General features: G+C 40.5%; 1 protein-coding gene across 1 annotated transcript; it reads right to left on the bottom strand.

Moving 5' to 3' along the window:
• Positions 1 to 761: 761 nt before the first annotated feature.
• Positions 762 to 2,638, bottom strand: LOC135964540 (exonuclease GOR-like). The gene has a single exon (XM_065518683.1). The coding sequence runs from the start codon at positions 2,567 to 2,569 to the stop codon at positions 782 to 784; it is 1,788 nt and encodes a 595-aa protein (XP_065374755.1). The 5' UTR covers positions 2,570 to 2,638; the 3' UTR covers positions 762 to 781.
• Between the last annotated feature and the right edge of the window lie 19,408 nt (positions 2,639 to 22,046).

The raw sequence follows: 22,046 nt of genomic DNA, 5'->3' as shown, positions 1-22,046 counted from the left end.
AACATGAATCGAATACCTACTATGTGCGATTGTTTCAAGGCCTGCCATGTGTTGCTTCATTCATGCCTTATCGTGACCTTATGATCACGCTTTAAAGATAAATACGTAGAAGCACAAAAACGTCCTTTGTCCAATATGACAAAGCCAGTAAGTGGTGGAAGTTGAATTTGAAGCCAGATGTGTAATTCCAGAGCCCAAGTGCTTCACCCACCTCAGCGTGGTGCCTCTACAGAAAAACAGGTGAGCGCACATGGAGGAGCAAATGCCTTTCCGTCGTTTTTAAATTCTTTTATTTTTACGTTTGAAATTCCTAGAGACATTGATTCTGTGCCAGCCCCCGGGGGTGGGGGAAAACTCGGGTGGGGGAGGGGAGGTTCCGAAAGCCCCAGAGAAGAGGAAGACGCCCAGCAGGGAAGACTGGCAGGAGGCTGGAGGGCCAGGGGGCTGGCTTTGTTCTCAGAGACCAAGGAAGTCCAGGTGGGCTGAGGGAGGCTAGCGGTGGAAGAAGGACAGAGGTCTGGGATGGGCTGAGGGATGGAGACAGTCGCGAGGGACCGCGGCAGGGACTCGGGGGCCTGGGAGTGGGGGCTCGGGGCTGGTGGAGGCGATTGGTGGAAGGATAGAGGTCTGGGAGGGGCAGAGGGATGGGGACAGTCGCGAGGGGCCGCGGCAGGGACTCCGGGGGACTGGAAGTCGGGGTCGGGGTTAGTCTTGGCTTTTTTCCCTCTCCTGCAAAACCGGCTGCTTCGGTTTCTGTCGCTTTGCGGCCAGGTGGACTGGGTTAGCTCTCGGGAGCGATCGCAGTTGTGGAAGAGGCCTGGGTCTGAGGACAGGCCAGGGCGGCGGGAGAGGCGGACGGGTGGCCTCGCTGGATCCCGGCGCGCTCTCGGACTTTCCACATCACCAGCTGCAGGCAGGCGTTTGCGTCCTGGCAGGAGTCGTGCCCGTCCTGGCTGTCCTGGATGATCTGTCCGAGGTAGTCGGCCGTGAGATTCCTTAGGGAGCGCTTGTAGGGGAAACCCCGGTAGTGCGGGAAGAGCACCGCCGTGTCCACCACGGTGCTGTGGATCAGCTTCAGGGCCAGCAGGTCGCTCTCCAGGCTGTGCCCGATGAGGATGGTTTGGGCGCTGAAAAAGCTCAGCAGGATGGCTTGGACTTTCGGCAACGTGATGCTGGTCTGGGCGACGTCGGCCTCGGTCACGCCGGAAAACCTGGTGTTGTAGTCCACGATCTCGTTGTCGGGCTTGACGAAGGTGTCGTACACCACCCGCATGTCGGCGTCCACCACGGTGACACGGGTCAGCTCTAGGCCGTGCGTGGTGTAGCACATCTCACAGTCCAAGGCGTAGATTCCGGGATAAGCGTCTCTGGAAAACTCTTTCTTGAAGGTCTTCACGAAGCCATCCAGGCTCTCCTTGCGGCCGTCCCGCACGTGCTGCTTTGCCACCTGGCAGCCCACGGAGCCAGGAGCGGCTGCACAGCAGGTGTACTGGGTAAGCCGGCCTCCGGCCACTTGGCTGGAGCGGACCCTCCCCCAGTGGTAGTAACACACCTGGTCGCGTACACAGCGGCCCGAAGGGGACACCAGGTACTCGGTGCCACAGCGGCAGCAGACCCTGCGGGAGGAGTCGCCTGGCCCCTTCCCCTGGGCAGTGAAGAGGACGGCGCCTCCGGGCCGCTCGGGGTGCGGGAAGGGGTAGCCGTTCTCCTTGAGCTGCTCCCGAGTGAGCAGGAAGTCCTGGAGGCGGCTGTACAGAGCGGTCCTGCTGAGGCCGGGCATGGAGCTGGGGGTCAGGCCCTTCAGTCTCTTGAGGGCGTTCAGCACCACATTCAGGTAGACGTTCTTGTTGGGGCTGCGGTCGTGGGCCACCTTCTCCTCGTTCAGCGCCTTCTCCTTCGCCTCCTGCTCGGAGGCGCAGAACTGGAGACACTCTTTGGTGAGCAGTTGGAGATAGCCTCGGCGGATGACGGTGGGGACTCGGCACCCAGACTTTCGGAGGAGGATGGGTTTCTTCAGACTCCGTAAGGATGGACGATGGGCGATTCGCTTAGAGCTGTCGGTGGTGGAGGTCCTGTATGCCATCCCTGACCTGTTGTGCGTCTTCCATGGCTGTGTGCCGACCTTGGAGCCATCGGAGCGTTGGTGGCTGCTGGCCGCCAGGGTTCTCTTGGCATCTGTGGGACCTGTGTCCAAGCAAGGGCTGGGAAAGTGGGCGATCCTCTTCCTCTCCCTGGGGGCTGAGATGCGGACTGCGGGGGGCCTCTCTGTCAGCCTTGGGGCGGCTGGCGGCTGGCAGGCCGATGCCCTCTGCGCAGGGAAGTACCACGCCTCCGTCACCATCTTGGGCCACTCTGGGGCCACGGCCGGACCGCTATTCTGAGGCTCCGCCTGGATCCCCACAAGCGCTGAGGCCTGGTTGTACATCTGGGGCACCCAGAGCCCGAAGTTCCGGGCAGGTTGATGAGAGGGCAGTGGGAGCTCTAGAGCCTCGAGGGCCAGCTCCTCGGCCACCTTCTTAGCTTCTGGATATCCGGGTGGGAACCAGCAAGGAGCTGTGGCTCTCAACATCTTGCTGCCTTCTGGAGCACTGGCCTGGCTCTGCTGCTCTGCGGACTCGCGGGCTTCAGTGAGTGCCGCGGCCGCCGCGCCTCGCCTTTATATAGGCACAGGGCAGAGTGGGCGGGACTTCCCCTTGATTAGATTGGCACTTCAATCTAATCACACTAAACCCAATTAATTTTCCGCCACACCGCAGCTTGGGAACGCCTCAGAGGGTCTGCGGATGGAATCAACTGGAACTCCTGGTTGCTACCCTTGGAGCTAGGTTGCTTTTCCTGAGTTAATTAACCGTCCCTGCCAAGCAGTCCTATCATGGCTACTGGTTCTGAGCTACATAGGAGTAAACTGAGCTTCAGGGAGGTTCGTCAACTTGCTCTGGCCCACACAGCACACCAGGGAGTCAGGATTGGGCCGGCAGTCTGCTGCACGTTGGAGGGCAGGACCTCGCTGGGGTGGCCTTTCCCTGCTCTGTGCACTCCTGCACTGTGGGCAATTTGAGGACAGGAAGTGGACGGCATCCACTTCTCTCCAAGGACATGGCCAACGTTCAACACAGGGGGTCTTCAAAAGGTTCACAGAAAATGGACGTTGTGAAAAATCTCTGCATGGATTTCTGTTGTTTTACACTAAAACAAACTTATACCAACTTGTTATAACCTTTCTGAACCAGATCCACTCTGAGGCACTAAGAAGCATGAGACACCCACTGAAAAGGACTCCTATCAGAGCAACACGAATTCCGCTAAAATAGCAGCAAAAACAAACATCAAATTTACGGTGAAGCTTGGGTGGAAGAATGAAGAATTCATTGATGTTTTATGAAAAGCTTCTAAGGACAGTCCCCCAATGAAATCAGCTGTTTATATATGTATAGCTTGTTTTAATGAGCAGAGTTTTCAGTGAAAATTTCATACCGGAGGAGTCACGATCTCGTGTCATGTATTCGACGAATTGTAACCGGAAAATGGAACCTTGCTTTACCAGTATTATACTGAAGACAAAGCATCATCAAGGCGATGGCTTCCAAGAGGTGGCTGTGTTCCCCTCAAAGGATAAGCGGGCCTTTCGAAAGCTGCCATCTTGGGACCAGTGTTTTGGGACACTCAAGGTATTCTTGTTGACTTCCTGAAGGGCCAAACATGTGCTTATTAGGAGAATGTTTTGAGAAACTTAGACAAAGCTTTAGCAGAAAAATGCTGGGAAAATCTCACCAGAGTCCTTTTTCACCACATCAATGCTCTGCTCATTCCTCTCATTAAACAAGGGCAGTTTTGTCAGTTTCAATGAGCTATCATTAGGAATTCACCTTACAGCCTGATTTTACTCCTTCTAACTTCTTTTTGTTTCCTAATTATAAAAAGTCTCCTTGCCTTACTTGGAAGGATGAGAGATGGGATCGTCCTGTTCTCTCCCAGGACAGAGTGGTCAGACTTGAGTTTCCTTTCTCCTCACTCTTCTCTTCCTTGAGGGAGCTGCTGTGCCAGACAGACCTTGTCCTCTGTCTTGACACTAACAGATTCTTTTAAGATTCTCACCGGCATTCCTCCATGGGGTCAAAGTCGATGGACTTATTTCTTCAGGGTTCAGTGGTCCACATCCTTACCCGCACCTTTGCCAGTGCAGGGTGGGGTACAGGAGTGGGAAAGTGGGTGGCTCAGAGCCCACTTCTTCAGCTTGGGGGTATCCTGGGAGGAACCCTTGTCCACTGAGCAGGTCTTCATCTCCACCAACTTCTCCAGTGGGACATTTCCGGCACCCCTTCTTGTTCAGCAGCTTATGGGGGCCAGGTGAACCTCTGCTAGTAACCAGCCTTAAGCCCTTTCTCCGTTTCACTTATTTTTACGCTGCCTAGGTAACTTTCGAACCTCATTATCCAGAACAGCAAAGGGACAAGGGGTGAGAAGAGTGGCAGTCTGGGTTTGCAGCATGGTGCTGCCTTATAGGAGTTGTTCAGTCTTCGGTTGTGTGAATCTTCACCTGGCTGATTTGTGGGAATCCCTCCACAAATTCCCAAAATTTTGTAGGTTTTGCCTTCCAATATTCATTTTTACAATGTTGAGTGCTTTAAGTGACTTTAAATGACTAAGCATGAAGAGTGCTATGCTGGAAAGTGATGATATGGGTGGTAGGGACTCCTCGGAATAGACGAGTAGAGTTTTACTATTATAACTAGGAGGCTAATAAAAAAGGAACTGAACATTATCCACAATAAAAGAAGCACAGACTCACAAAACCCCATACCAACTACACTAAAATGGAAATCATTCTATTTGGAAACACAGCTTAATTGGAAAACATTAAATAATCTCATCAAACATTTTTTTTTTAGTGGATGGCAGGGCTATGGAGGGAAAACAGCAATGATTCTGGCACCTACTTAACTTTATTCCATTAAATTCACCCAACAAGCCTCCAGAGAAGATAGTACTGCTTTGATATTACAAAGGGAAAAATAGGTATGGCATCTCTTAAAAGCATGATATTCTAGGATTGGAATAACTTTAAATCCACAGATAAATTTCTGAGGGATTTTTGCCATAGGGTACCTTCCACCTTACTGTAAACAACATCTTAAATTTGTCTGCAATGCTAATGGATTACGTGCATGCAACAGGAAAAAGCACAGTATGAGAAGCTCTTGTTTAACAACTCATTGTGAGCACTAGTGAAAAGTGTGGGGTCTCATCACTTTTCCCTCCGTGTTTTGCCTGTTGGTTTCTCCACACTGTCAGGAGCATTTCAACAACTCACTGTGGCTCAGTGCCCCCTACGCAGCCTGTTGCGGAAATCAGTGAGTATTGAAGACCTGCCTCTGGTGTGTCAGGAAGTTGTGCCTTCTGGCCACTCTGATTTGCGATCTTCTCCCTCAGTGTACAGCCACCTACACCTGGGTAATCAACATTGCCAGCATGGTAAGAATGTCCCTTCATCACTATTGCCGCTAGTCTTTCCCACTCCTGTGCCCTGTTTCTTCTTTATTTGAACCCAAGAATGAGTAAATATAATATTTTCAAACATCTCTCCCCCTTCACTGTTACTTCCAACATTCCACCATCCTAATTCCATCAGAAGCATTTAGTCTCTCCATCCTAAGGTGGTGAAATCCCTGTAGGCATTTATAAGTATACCTGGACATAAGAAATAGGACACACCATTTTATTAACTAAATATATGATTGCTAGGTTTGTATTTATGCTTTGTTTATTTTGTTTTATAAATATGTATCACTCGCATGGTTCAAAATGCAGTAGGCACAGAGAGTATATATGATAGAAACAGATCCTCCTTCCCCGCACTCAGCAACCGAGTTTTTCCTCACATGGGCACTCACAGGTTTCATTGTCCCAAATATCAGCCTAAGCGCAGTTTACGTTTAGTAAGCGATAACTATAAATAGTCCCGCATCCAAAGGGAGAGGAATTAGGTTTCACCTTTTCAAGGAAGGACCATCAAGGATTTTTCCATGTACTTAAAAACCATCCCACGTATACAACCATTTTTATTGACACAAATTTAGTAGAAAAAAAAAAGACTCCACTTCTTAATTTGTTTTATTTAACAATAAGTCTTGAAGATCATTCCACGTTAACATTTTGAAAGTTTGCTTTATTTTGTTTTGGCTGCATAGTATTCCTCTGTAAGGATGAACGTACTATAATTTACTTAGCCAGCCTCTTACTGATGTGCAATTAAGTAGTTTTTAAATCACTTACTGTTAAAAATATTGTTTCTCACACATAAATATTTCCATGAAGTAAATTTGTTGAAGTAGGATTGTTGGATCAAAGAATCCATCCATTTGTGATTTTGAAAAATTTGTACTGTATTTGTGATATTGTAAAATTTGCCATCATAGACGACATTCTAATTTACACCACCACCAGCATAGGGAAGGCGTATGGAAAAGCACCATTTAGAAGACACATTTTCTCTTCATTTCAGTTGAAAGAATCTGAAATTGCAGCCATTCTCTTCTTCCATAATGACAATGGAGGGGAAAACATGAGATGACAAATTACCTTCATGTATCTTTCTGTCATAAGCAGCTCCCAGAGCTAGAAATACCCAAGGCAATTATTTTAAAGCGGCACAGATGTAAATTCTCCTGTGCTGGAGGCAAGTCTGCCACTAACATTTGCAGATAAAACACATCACCGACTTCTACATTCTGCCCTTCTTCAGCATGAAAGGTTTCCTCTGTGGCAAAGATGGAATATGCAATCACGTATTGATTCATGTATTTAACAGATGTCTATGTATTTCCTACCTACCATGTGTCTGGTGATGTACACCCTCAGGCAGCTTATTGTGAAATTACAATATCTAGAGACCAAGGCTAAAGTGAAGCCAAACCCCAGCACACATGATGGAAGGAGAACCCTGCTGTGGAAAGGAGAGTCATTCTAGTTCAAAAGGAGAGGAAACACAGCAATTCTGTCTGGCAAACAAAAGCTGTTTTTACTTTTTCACTTTTTCGGGTTTTGTCCTTGTAATCTCACAGCACAGTTGTTCAGAGTATGGGTTTTGGATTAAAATTGCTCTTCTATACATCTTAACACTTCTGTTTCCTCATCTGTGAAACGCCAGTGATAGTCGGAATTCTCTCATGGGTTACAGTGAAGATTAAACAGAGCAACATAAGCTCAATTCTTAGATTAGAGATTTGCAGATACGAAACTAGCTAAAAGCGTTAGCTTTTAAATATTAAAATAATATTACTACATTTAACGTTATATTTTTATACCATTGTTAATATAATGTTTAACATTTTCATGTGATTCAGCATTACAACCTAGCTTCTTATTGGCTGTATTCGTTAGCCAATGCTGCATAAAATATTTCCTCAAAACCTAGGCTGTTGGCTGAAGGATGCCCTCATTCTTTGGCGACTTGGGCTTCTGCAGCATGGCAGCTTGCTTCATCAAGGTGAGCAAGAAGAGAAGGCAAGACAAAGAGTGCCAGCAAGACACAAGTCTTGGCCTTTTATAATTTAATCTTAGAGGTACCATCACTTCTGCCACATTCTGTTTATCAGAAACAAGTTACTAGGTGCAGCCCACACACAAAAGCAGAGGATTCCACATGGGAATGAATACAGAAGAACTTTACGATCATGTAAGATGTTACCATTTGGTGAAACTGGGTTAAGGGCATGCAAGTAGTCATTTTAAAAGCATCTTCCCCCACACCCCAGCCCCGCCGCCAGCACTTTGGGAGGCCAAGGTGGGCGGATCGCTTGAGGTCAGGAGTTTGAGACCATCCTGGCCAATGTGGTGAAAACCCGTCTCTACTAAAACTGCAAACATTAGCCCAGCATGATGGAATAACAACTGTAACAACATTGCAGCATTATTTAAATTGCATTTCCATTCTCAGGAGCATTATGATTTGATTAATTGCCAGCATGATGGGGGTGAGCCATTCCTGGGAGAGAAAAGAAAGCATTTTATGAAAACCTGAAAATTATTTCAATCTAGGTAAATAAATGACAACATAAATAAATCACCTTCAATTGACTACTTGGTATTCTTTTACCTTTCGGAAATTTGCTAAGGAGACAGCATCCATTTATTCAGTGAAGTAAAATAGGATTAATCAATTAATAGTTTTGATATAGTGATGACCTGTGGTGAACACAATTAAATTCCTACCATATTTTTACATCAAAATAATGTTTCAAATGGCTCTAATATTGAAATGCAGACAAATAAATACATTCACCAAACTACAAAGAAAAATTGTTTTTCTACCTTTGAAGTGGAGAATCCATTTCTGTGTGAGCAAACTCAGAACTTAAAAAAATTTTTAAATGAGTTTTAATATGTAAAAATTAAAATTTTCCACTAGACACAGTGCCTCACACCTGGAATCGTAGCACTTTGGGAGGCCGAGGCAGGTGGATCACTTGAGGCCAGGAGTTCAAGAGAACCCTGGCCAATGTGGTTGTATTTCATCTCTACTAAAAATATCAAAGAAAAAAAAAAAAAAAAAAACACAGGTAACTGGGCCTTGTATGGTGGTGGGTAACTGTAATCCCAGCTACTCAGGAGCTTGAGCCTGGCAGGCAGAGGTTGTATCGGCCGAGATCATATCACTGCACTCCAGCCTAGACAGGAGAGTGAGACTCGGTCTAAAAAAGTAAAAAAATAAAAAAAATTAAAATTTTCTGCAGGACCAAAAACAAAGTAAAAATAAGGGCATAATGTTAAACGATACACAAGCTAAAAAAATGTTTGCAACATATGTTATTGTAAAGTTGATAATTTCCTGAATATAGAAACATTTCTATAAGTTATAAAAGGAACAAAAAGAAAATGCTCAGAGAATATTTAAAAGTGATTTTGAAGAAAATGTACATGACCTTCAAAGGTGAAAAAATTCTGTCTCACTCATAGTAAAATAAATACATATTAAAATTATAAAGAGGTACTATTTTTCACCTATTAGGTTACAAAATTCCCATAAGTACAAAAAAGTCAGTACTCCTAAATTGCTGGTAGGACAATAAATTGACATAACATTTTGAAAGGACAGTTTGTCAATATCTATGTCAATTTTAAATACACATTCCCATCAGTTCAACACTTCGTCTTCTAAGAATTTATACCTCTCACATATATATGCACAAAGAAGTATATTCAAAGATATTCACTGAAACATTATTTAAAACACAAAATCATAATGTATCATTACAATAGAATATTATTTGACCACTGGTTGGGCACGGTGGCTCATGCCTGTAATCCCAGCACTTTGGGAGACTGAGGCAGGCAGATTACCTGAGGTCAGGAGTTTGAGACCAGCCTGGCCGACATGGTGAAACCCTGTCTCTACTAAAAATACAAAAACTAGCCGAGCGTGGTGGTGTGCACCTGTAATCCAAGCTACTCAAGAGGCTGAGGCAGGAGAACCCCTTGAACTTGGGAGGCGGAGGTTGCAGTGAGCCGAGATCAAGCCATTGCACTCCAGCCTGGGTGACAGAGCGAGACTCCATCTCAAAAATAAAAATAAAAAGGCCACATACAGACACATATTCATGCACACACAGAAACATCTGTATATGTATAGACTCTCTCTCTGGGATGATGCACAAAAAATGGATAACAATGGTTGTCTCTGAAGACGCAACATTAAAGAAGATCCTTAAAGAATTTCCCTTAAAGAAGACCAGGGGCTTTAAGGGACAAGGTGAGAGGTGAGTTTGCTTTTCACCATCTAGTTGTTTTATGCTTTTTTTTCAATATTTGTATGCATTTTCCATACAAAATAAATATTTTAAACATTTCAAAAAATTTAAAAATGTGTTACCAAGAGGCACAATCAATACCATGGTAAACCCAACCCCAATATCAAAATAGCTTACATCTTACTTTAGGTACCCTTCAAAGAATGGTGATTTAGACAGAGTCTCATATTGGACTTTCTTGGACATTGGTGGCAAATAAAAACATATTTTCATTATTTCTAGCTAATGTCTGCTGAACCAAATGAAACTAATTAAATCAGAAAATTTAGTGAGATCACTTAATTGTTTTTATAAAATTTAATTTTGCTACATTGTTTTAAAATAATTAATTATTTCATTTAACCTCTATTGTACACGTGTGGCGCAGACTGCTAGACGATAAAAGAGATTGAAGTACAGTGCTTATCACACAAATAATTTCTTAGGTCATACAGGAAAAATGAATTTATGTGCCTATGGTAGTGTTTATTACATTGTGCATTTGGTCTCTTTGGTTCATATTCTCCTTAAGGTTAATTCTCACTTGCTTGAATAACAAAATCAGTGATGAAGTAATAAATTATAACCTAAAGAATACAATAAAAATATATAAATCTACACTGATAGAAATGAATAATTGTCTAAATAATGGAAAAGGGTTGACCCTTTCTCATAATTGTATTCCCATTAAGAAATGTAGATAGAATGATGGAACTAGAAAATCCCCATTTGGCAAACAACATAGTAGAATTGTTGCAGACACAAATGAAGAATGAACAGTAAAATTAGTGAGTGACACTATGGTAAGAAACAGGACATTTGCATAATCTCAAAGTATCTCTCAACAACATACTTAATAATTACAAAGGGCAACATAGTACCCTTTGTACTATGTATTTTACATTGGCGGACAGCTCCATAGCCAAATGATTAAGTTTAATGTCACCAGCAAGAAGATCTATCCATATTATGTACCCTTTTACAACTTCGTTTCTGTGATAATACTGCCAAAAATGCATAACCTTAATCTAGTCATAAAAAACATCAGACAAACCAAAATTCTACAAAATAGTTGACCAGTATCCTTTAAAAAAAGTCAATGTCATGAAAGAAAAAGAAAGACAGCAACTGTCACAGATTGGAAGCAACTAAAGAGACATGACAACTAAATGCAATGTGGGGATTTTGGTTTAGCTCTTGGAATAGAAACAGGACATTAGTGTGAAAACAGGAATTTCTAATAAAGTCTATAGATTAGTCAGTAGTGTTGTATTTAGTTAATAATATAAATTTCCAATTTCCTAGTTTCAGTGATTATATTATGATTATGTAAGATGTTACCATTTGGTGAAACTGACTGAAAGATATACAAGAACTCTCTGTACTATCTTTTTTATTTTTTATTTTATTTATTTATTTTTTTGAGATGGAGTTTTGCTCTTGTTGACCAGGCTGGAGTGCAATGGTGCGATCTCAGCTCACTGCAACCTCTACCTCCCGGGTTCAAGAGATTCTCCTGCCTTAGCCCCCAGAATAGCTGGGATTACAGGCATGAACCACCATGCCCAGCTAATTTTGTATTTTCACTAGAGACGGGGTTTCTCCATGTTGGTCAGGTTGGTCTCGAACTCCTGACCTCAGATGATCTGCCCACCTCAGCCTCCCAAAGTGCTGAGATTATAGGCGTGAGCCACAGCGGCCAGCCCCCTGTACTATTTCTGAAACTTCTGGGTAAGCCTAAAATTTCAAACTTAATTTAAAAAAATAACAGGGAACACAAATCCTTAACGGAAGTTTTGATCAACTCAAAAGACTTTAATAAATGTCACAGCAACTTGGTTGCTGCTATCATGGGAGAAAATCTAGCTTCAGTTACTTGAGGCAAATAGGCCAAGCTCAATTTAAAGAAAAATGAAAATCTTTCTTGACTCCTTTTTTTGTGTAATATTTGATATATCAGACAGACTGTTTTACCAAATAACCATCTAAACCTTGAGATCTACCCATAAGGAAATGCTCTCAAGTAATGAGAAAGGACAAATTTGACAGAACAAAAGAAATGTTTACTTTTTCCGTATTTCCAGATTTGTGTATCTCCCTTTGGTCTACATGTGGCTAAAATCTCATTATAATTCCAGGTCAGTTTACAATGGCATGAAAGAGCTGGTCTAGGAAAACAAGGGATAAGATTCACAAGTAGTGTGAAACAATGACTTCTCAGTAGTTCTCATCCAGGATAAAATACAATATTAAGAGACTCATTAAAAAAAAAAAAGACTCATTATCAAAAAAAGACTCATTATCAAAAAAAGACTCATTCTTTTTGTATGGCACTGTGAGCCCTTCTAGGATCCAGGAGCTTTGAGAGAATAGGACAGAAAATAAAGCCTACTTCCAACTACAGATTGTTTATTATCTAATTTGGAATAAAAAAAAAACACACAAAATGACTTAAAAATTAAATACAAAACAACATATTATGGCTCCACTTCAATTAAATGAAATCCAGCTAGTCAAAACCCTTAATTAACTTTGTTTTCTTTCCAGTTTCCCCTTAACTCGAGGGGAGGTGAGCAAGGGGGCTGCCATGCATAGTCCAAAGTATTCAGGCCCTGCTGGATCTGCCTCTGCCTGCACCAGCCTTCTGACTTCTCCTTTCGCTCCCCTCCCAGCTGGCCCTGATCAACCCCACTGGCCTCCTTGGTCTTCTTCAGGGAGCACCAAGAAGCTCCAGAAGTTCTGAGAAGCCTGCATCCGCACCTCTTCCGAAATTGCTTCTCCCGCCCTTTTTCATATGCTTCCTTCTACTTACTTCAGGTTTCTGATTGAAGGTCACTGGGATGTTCTCTGAGTATCCAATGCCAATCAGCTGGCTGTCCCTCACCCCACAGTCCCTATTCTCCTTAGTCAGCTTTATTTTTCTCCATAGCTCTTACCACCATTTAGTACACTGTACATTTAGGTGCATTCATTTATTGTCTGTCCTCTACCTCTCATGAAAGTGAATCCCATGAGAGCAGGAACACCATCTGTTCGTTTGTTTTTTCACTTTTGTATCCTAGGGCCTAAAAAGTCCTTGCATATTAGTAGGTGTCATTATTTGTTGAATGAATAAATGGACATGCTTCATCATCTATTTATCCCAATGTCTTACAACCTCTGTAATTCCCGGTATCTGTGAAAATAATCTGTTCCTCTACTACGGCACTTAATGCATTCTGCTCCCCTTAGCATTATTTTATATGAGTATTATATTCCCCCGTTGGACTCTAAAGTTTCCTAAGACTGAGCCTATTCATCATTAAGGGCCTAGCACATAGTAAACATTGAAAGAATGAATACATTTGCCCTTAATGATCTAGTGCCTTAAAGCATGGCAGGAACCCAAATCTCCAAAGTAAGAGTCAATCTTTTATTATATTTTGTTTTCTAGCACTATAAAATATGTTATATCTTAGAAATATTTCAACAAGATAACAACTAAAAGGGTATTTTGTTGAGCTGTCATTTCATACAAAATCCAATTAGCCAGTACAATGCTTTTTCTAACTTAGCTGAGATAAAGGTTCATTGGAAAAAAAGAAATGAATCTTACTTTCATTAAACCAGGGAAATGAAACAAAACATACAAATGAGTGCCAAAAACATTAAAGATATTCAATTGACATTAGAAATCAACTTTTCTGGGTGCAGAAGGAAAAATTACTTCATCTGGCATATTAATGTTTGTGCCCTCTGACTTTTAGCCTCCTGTAAAATTTGTGACCACATTTTCCCTGATTTATGTTAGTCCTGGTCTCCAAAAATTCAGTAGGAGTGTAATAGGTGTGATCATTGGCTGCTTGAACCAGGCCTCTGTGGGCCCAAAATGGATGGAGCCAGTAGAGTCAGACCAGAGCTTAGAGAGGCCCAGGAGAGAAAAGTCTGGATAGGCAGATGATGTTCAGTATGTTTAGCGGAATCTGACCAAAGGAAATAGGACAGGACTTGGGGAATGTCATGTCAGAAGTCCAGATGAAGGTGGGTGTCTCAGCATTTACTATTGAGCTGGGCAGAGCACAGATGCAAGGAGTACAGATTTAGCATTCAAGAACAGGACTCTTGTCCTTGGGAGGATTGTTTCAAACTTTAAACTACAGCAAGATAATCCTCAATCAGAGAGAAAATTACTCCATGTCTTGGTAATTCACCTAATGCCCCAGGGATAAAGGAACAGAACAGTTGGAAATTTGGTCACAAACAGTAGCAAACCAAGAGCCAATTCCCTAGTAATTGCACCTAAGATCAGATTTGACTTGCTGACTCAAGGTCTGTAACTAAGAAGAATCATTGGTCTCAGTGGATAGAGGCATGCTAATCCAGAGGACAAGCTGGATGGCCCAGCTGGGGAGCTGGAAACCTGTCCTTCCAGGAGAGAGCAGAGGTGCACCAGACTGCAAGGGAGGTCTTCCCACCTCGTCCCCATGGACTGCCAGCTTTCTCACGGAAGGAGTTAGTTTCAGCCTAGAGGCATTTCATTTACCTTGTATACTAAAAACCTTTGTCATTACCTCTGGGAGAAAGAAAACAGGATAGAAGGCTGAGTATTGGAATTCTCTTTCCTAGCGTTTCGTGTTTTGTTTTTAATGGGCAGGCATTGGAGTCAATATGGAGAAGCCACTAATTCAGGATATGAAAGATTTTGGGTGTAATTATTTCAATAGACTGTGCATTTAGGTAATTACACAAGTTTCTGCTTTCTTTAAGTATTGTCCACACGGACTATGTAAAGTCATCTGCTATGAGAAAAGTGCCCCTTCTCCCACAGAAAGGTGATTACAGAGGTCTGGAAATAAACTCTGTATCAATGTGAGAGTAGAGGAAGAAAAAGGAAAAAACAGAGTTACTGAGATAGAAAAAAATACAAGATTTTAGGTTTGTAATTTTTATGGTAAAGGAACTATTACGAGAAAATATAGCTATCTCAAAATGTGAACATAGCTAGAATTCTGCCCTGGATTCAGGAGCAATTAAAGTATGAGTGTTAGAGTATGTTGAGACTAAAAATTCAAGAATAGAGGACAAAAGGGGTAAAGGTGAAGGAAACCTTTAGGGAAAAAAAGAAAAAAAGAAGTCAGGAAAAAATAAAGTTGATCCCAGGAGGCTGGATTGAAGAGCCAAGACCAAATGTAGCCTAACGATGAGACCATTGCACCAGCCAGGATGATTCTAAGCCGGAGAGTGAGCAGATCGCCCTTAAGCAAGGCTGTTTGGTAGCCTGAGCTCAACTCCCAGAGCAACACGATGGGGTACCTTTTGCACGATCCAATGCAAGGGTTAGTGACAGCCCCTCACAGTGCAGTATCCCTAAGTATTTGGGTGCTGATTTATAGTGAACCAAAGTAGGGTATAGATAATATACACCCTCGCAATGAGAGAAAGACTGAATAGTAGGTGTTTTCTGCTTAAAATTACAAGCAAGAATTTTCTTATTTGTTTCCTCTTGTCTATGTTTCTTTCTGTCTTTTTCAAAGTGCCTTTGAAATAAGACATAAGTAATTATTCATAGAAAATTATCTCATAAAAGCAAATTCCTTGAGGCAGAAACTGAATGTTTTATTTATTTATTTTATATTCCCATGTCTACTTCAGTGCTGGGCAACACAGGGGGACTTAAAAAAATTACTAATTGACCTTTATTAAGGAAACTGAAGTTGTGTGTGTCCAAGCTGTGGTGATCTCGGGGTTAGTTATGAGAGCCAACTTGTATCTCCTACCTGAACTCAAATTACCAGACCCATAATCTTCTTGGATTCATGCACTATTACAATTTGAAATTTAAATGATTCCTTTTATGGTTTTAAATGAACAGATTAGTTTTATTCGTGTGAGTTCAATGTGAGTTCTTATGCAATGAAAGTTCTTTTTAGCTTATTATGACTGTACTAAGAAAAAGAATTAGACCTTAGTGTTTAAAGAATTTTAAAAATGTACCTCCAAACCATAAAACATTTGTTTTTTTAAGTTTTCAATGCTTTAATCTCATTTTCTCCTCTCATCATATACAGAATATTCTGATTATTTTGTTAGTCCTGTTCTCTGTACCACCAATTCCCCAACTATTTGGTTTACCTCTTTCATTTAAATATTTATTCTTTTCTAATGTTTTCTGTTGATTTAACTAAGAATATTTACGGAATTTAACTAAGAATATTTAGTTAAATATTCCTTCTTTTCTAATCTTTTCTGTTAATTTCACTACGAATATCTACTAATTTAGCTAAGAGTATTTACTGCAAGGTGATTAGCAAATCACCATGTGATTTTTTTTTTTTCTGTTTGCTATGCCATCCTTTTTCACCCTCAAAATTAGTCTTTGGTGCATCAATTAGTCATTATTATTAACTATTACTTTACAAAAACAAGTCCTGCTTTTCTCTAAAGATCTGACACACTTAAAGTATAACCATTAATTTCCTGATTCATGGAGCCGTGTTTTATGTCCTGTTTCTTCACAAGCATGAACACGTTTTGAAACAGTGGCTCCATGCAATCTCTCTTTATAAGGTGTTAGGAACCAGTTGTATTTTCTTTGACTGGTATCTGACTCATTAAGATTACTGGTTTCTTTACTTTTAAAAATCCCTCTGTTAATCAAGTTAGTACCATTCTAATTCTAAAATCATATGTTGCCATTTTAAAATGTATTTTAGGAAAAAAGTAAGTAGATACAATTCTTAAATTTATTTATGTAAATGGATGCAAAAATGTGAGAAAAAGAAATGATGAATCATGGGCTGCTTGTTCTCACTAGACGATTTCCCCGAACCACAAAAATATTGGTCTCTCAGTCCAGTGAATTTTCACCATTCTGAGATTGGTCTCATTTCGTATTTTAAAGCAGGGGCTCCATTGTTATTATAACAGACATTATTTTGTACATATTTAGCATTAATCAGCTTCCAAACCCTTAGACATTATTCCATAATTTTTGTTTGAAAATTTGAGTAAATTATGTGTGTGTGTGTCTGTGCATGTGTGTGTGAATTGAATGATAAATTTAAATACTTGGAATAAATTAATATTTGATTTTTGATATAGACTAAAATAGCACATTTGATACAATTAAGAATTTTTATAAGGTTAGCTGTAAACAGTTATAAATAAGTAATTATCCTCTTCATCAAATATACAGCTTAATTACTTAAATTTTTCCAATTTTGAGACAGTTCTGCTACTAATGGGTGGAATTCAATCCATTTGCTGGTGAAAACTTTGTACAAATTTTAAGAATATAATAAAAGACAGGAGCTTTTTCCAACTTTATGTTACAGCTGTTTCAAGGCGGTTTACTGCAGTGCTTTGGAGTCCTGTCTAAATCTTTTCTCCCATCTTCAAAGTTGTGTAACCTTAAACACATTGTTTAATCCCTTTGTGATTCAGTTTTTACCTTTTTAAAGCAGGATGACAATATGTCTACCTCACAGGGTCATTGAGGGTATTGTATGAGTCAGTAATGATCCTCTATGTGTGATACTCAACAAAGACTCAGTGCTTGTTGGGTGGCACATTCCCTTCCAAACCAGAACTTACGTTGTATTTCCTAACAAACTTCCAACCAACAAAAATATCCCTAAATTATTTATTTATTTATTTATTTGTGAGACTGCCTCACTCTGTTGCCCAGGCTGGAGTGCAGTGGTGTGATCAATTAAGCTCACTTAATTGAGCTTAATGAGCTCAATTAATCTCACTGCAGTCTCTTGACTTTTGGGCTCAGGTGATCCTCCCACCTCAGCCTCCAGAGTAGCTGAGCCTAGAGGTGTTCCCACCAAACTGGCTAATTTTTCTATATTTTTGTGAAGATGAGGCTTCACATGTTGCCCAGGCTAGTCTCAAACTCCTAGGCTCAAACAATCCTCCCACCTGGGCCTCCCAAAATGCTGGGATTACAGGCTCTAGCCACCGTCCCCAGCCTAAACTTTTACACTTTTGTAAAACCATCAGAACTTCAATACAGAACTTCAGTGTCATAGTCATGTTTGTTCTTTTAAACCAACACTTGCTACTCACCATATTTTCAAATGCATATTATTATGTTTTACTTTAAAAGCTTATATACTGCCAGGTGCGGTGACTCACGCCTGTTATCCCAGCACTTTGGGAGGCCGAGGCGGGCAGATCACCTGAGGTTAGGAGTTCGAGACCAGCCTGGTCAACACTGTGAAACCCCGTCTCTGCTAAAAATACAAAAATTAGCAGGGTGTGGCAGCAGGCACCTGTAATCCCAGGTACTCAGGAGGCTGAGGCAGGAGAATCACTTGAACCTGGGAGGCGGAGGTTGCAGTGAGCTGAGATGGCTGCCACTGCACTCCAGCCTTCATGCGACAAAGCAAGACTCCGTCTCAAAAAAACAAAGCAAAACAAAACAAAAACTTATTTACTTGTAAAACAAAAAAGTTTATTTACTTGTGAGCACAAGGCTCATCCTTTCCTATAAATCATAAAGTAATTCCCATAAAGCAATTTCTGCAACAATATTGATTGTCAGAGGAAGGATTGGACCTGAGAATACTGGGGTTTAAAGGCAGACTATAATTCTGCAATATTAAGAAACAGGGTTAAGTGGTCCCTAACTCTTGACTGGTGAGCATTCTACGGCTTCCCTCCTGAAATATTGTTCTCATAAATGGCAACATTTTGCTTTTTAAAAATTTAAGTCTGTAATCTTTTTTCCTTCCCACAACTTTGTCTGCAAAAGCAAATCATCAGAATTTTTAATAAAGGATTTTCTTAACTTACGGTGTTTTGAAAATTAAATAAAATCCTTTTCCGAATTCAAAAAAAGCTGTATATATACATTATATTTTTTTTTCCAGGTCATTCATTCTTCATTTCTGTAATTAAATGGGATGGAGAGGAAGTTTATTTAGCTCTGAACTTGAATTTCCCCTTTCTTCAAGGGAAGTGGGTTCAGTTAGAAGCCAAACAATTAGGTTTTACATTGGGAAGAAAGATTCACAGAGCACAAAATACCTGGAGTACAACTTTTATTTCTCCCTCAGATAATAAAGAAAGAAAACAGAAATAATTCATAGCACCAACTTCAGTGAAAATAATTCCTCTTGGAAGCCTGTTGCTGCCAATGTCAGGTATCTGTCCATAATGGCAGAAACAGGAAGAAATTCTTTTTTTTTTTTTTTTTCCTCAAAGAAATGCTCAAACTCTCTGGGTCTAGAGCTCAGAGTAGTACAAGGAAAATCTCTGCAGTGGAGTGTACAGTCTGGAAGACAACAGTCTCACACAAATGTAGACTTTGGAGCTCTGGGTCCAAGGGTCTTTTGAGTCTCAGTTAACATTAACTAAGGGAAGAAAAGTCTTAAAGTCCTCAATACCTAAACCTTTAATAGACATCAAGACATCTCAAATGCCATCTGAAATGCTTACAAATAGACACTCTAGATTTATAGACGGGCTTTTTCTGAAAATAAAATTGCACCAATATGTATTTCTGACCTTACTACACATCTGGAGGAAGAGCATTATTGTATTATTAGACCAGGCCTCCAGACTCCGCTTGGCCATGGGAAAAATTAAACAAAGAAGGAATTCATACGTGCAGTTATAGTCTGTCAGTTATGGTAAGAACTGGAATAAACAAAATTGGTATTTAGCAAACCACGTGTATTTCTAACCTCACCCTCAGAATCACTAACCAGACACAAACAATAAACTGTTATTCCTAAATCCAGAAATATAACAACATCCATAGATGTTTGTTTGATCTGTGCTTCTCAGGTCACTCACGGTGGCTTAATAAGTGTCTTCCAAATTTCTCCTGACCTCATTAATCTGTGGACTCAAATGAGATCACTGTATTATTTAGACTCTCCTTTAGCTCAATGACACTCACCACGTTGACAAATTCTGAGGGTCCCTCTCCCTCTCTCTTTCCTCTGAGCGTCCCCGGGGACTGTCTCTGCCTGCTTCTGGATGGATCTGGACCCATCATCTCCCTAGTGTACCCTAGACCAGGGCTTGTGAAGTTCTACTTCAGCAGATGCCAGTTATTCCCTTGCAGCATCCTCAGAACTAGTCTGTTGTGTGCTGCTGGTCACTGCAAACTGCCGCTTAGGTGATCTACTCAGAAACCTTCTCCTTTGTGAAATTAGAAGGAAGCCCCTTCCTCCTCTGGATCAGCAAACTTGTGGGTGACCCAAGCTGCAAGAGCCCACTATATTTAAATACAAATCTTCCTCCCTATGGTATTAGGAAACTTCCAGTTTGTCTGGTATCAGGGTGGGTTCCGGTTCCAGCCCTACACTGGTTCCAGATGCAGACCCTTCTCTGAGTCTCCTCACTTTGAATAAATTCTTTCAAGGGGGCCCACAATTCCTTCTTATAATTTGCTTTCTGTCATTTTCCACTCTTCTAATTAATTGGGCATATAAATATATTTGAATTCCAATCATAGACCATGTTCTGGTTCTTCTCACAGGTAGTTCCTCAGCCATTATAAAGTTGGCCAATGAAATCAGATAACAGAGAGGAGGGTGTCACCTAACCCTATATCCCAACTGTGTGTGTGTGTGTGTGTGTGTGTGTATACACATATATATATGGTATATGTACATCCAATTAGATGTGTGTATGTGTATATATATACACACACACATACATATGTATCTCCAATTAGAAATAATTGCTATGTGTATCTCTAATTGGATATGTGTGTATATATATATAAAATATATATTAGAAATACACATTAAGTAAATTCTGCCTTTACCACGCTAACAAATATAGAAAGTAAACATACATATATATATATATACACAACTAACTTTCCCAGATCTCACCACCTATGATGCAAATGGATTTATCTTAATAGATATCATTCAAACTCTACTAGCTTTTATATCTATCATTCAAGCTATCTATCATTATATATATATATTTATTTATGTATTTTATATATATATATATTAAAAAAATGGGATTTAGGGTTTAGAATCAAATCCCTGGATCTGATTCTAAAATTTTGGGTTCTGATCTTAGGACTGCTACTTACTAGAGGTATAACCTTGGCAAGTTACTTAACCTCATTGCAGTTCAGTTTTCTCATCCCCAAATTTAGAGCAATTATACTTAGCAAACATTGCTACTTTGATATTTGAAAGAGATAATACAATGGGAACTTTGTAAAAAGTTCTTAGTATAAAGGATTTTGTATATGGCAAGAGTCCTCACTTGACCTGTAGCCAGGGTTCAAGAACATGTGAATGTGTCTGGGGAACTTGCCTGCTTGGGCCAGCTAAAATCTTTTTGCAAGAGGGCTGAAGAAACTTCCGAGAGAGACTCCAATCTTACCAAAGGATTCAGATACAAGGCACTTGACTCAGTAAGGAGATTTTGGTCTTCAGAAAAAAGGGTTGATTTTCAGTTTAAGATGAGAATATACCTCTCTTTCAGCTCAACCCCCAACTATGCTCAGGTCTCCCTAAATACCTACTGAGGAAGCTAAGCTTATTTTGATCAGGACAAGCTTTTAAAAGCTAACAGAGTTTGAATGATATCTATTAAAATGACTCCATTTGTATCATAGGTGATGAGATCTGAGAAAATTAATTTTGTGTATCTGTATATATATATATGCTTAGATTTGTTAGGGTGGCAAAGACAGAATGTAATTGATGTGTATCTCTAATATATATTATATATGATATATATACACATATCCAATTAGAGATATACTTAGGAATTATTTCTATTTGGAGATATATATTATATATATACACCTAATTGGAGATATATATTTTATATATACATCTAATTGGAGATATATATGTGTGTATATATGTATACACATATATATTAGAAATACAAATTCCAATTAGAAATACACATTAAATACATTTCCTAAGAAATTATCCTGTTTACTTCATTAATTTATACAATTTTTTCTAATACTACTGAAAATTATAGTTTCCATTTCTTTATCTTTGATCTACAAAAGTACAGAAAAGTACAAGGTTTAGTTGGTCGCCAGAAAATGGTTTAGGCAATTACAATTAACAATGAATTACTACTTTAAAGGAAACTGTATATAATGGAAATGCTCTTTCCTTTTTTGGAAGGTAGTTATCAACTAAGATGAATGGCTGGTAATGTTTACTTCTTTGTGACTTGTCAAGAAAATAATAAGCAAATCTCAAAGGAGATTGACGAATAAAGTCTCAAGGACAATATCATTCCTGATTGAAATTGTAACCAACTGAAAGA

This window comes from Macaca fascicularis, chromosome 8, assembly GCF_037993035.2.
Source record: "Macaca fascicularis isolate 582-1 chromosome 8, T2T-MFA8v1.1".
NCBI classification, from domain to species: domain Eukaryota; kingdom Metazoa; phylum Chordata; class Mammalia; order Primates; family Cercopithecidae; genus Macaca; species Macaca fascicularis.
The sequence above is the reverse complement of the archived record's forward strand: the minus strand, read 5'-3'. Positions and strand labels throughout refer to the sequence as shown.

Coding starts and splice junctions, on each gene's coding strand:
- LOC135964540 (XM_065518683.1), bottom strand. CDS start 2,569: ATGTTGAGAGCCACAGCTCCTTGCTGGTTCCCACCCGGATATCCAGAA.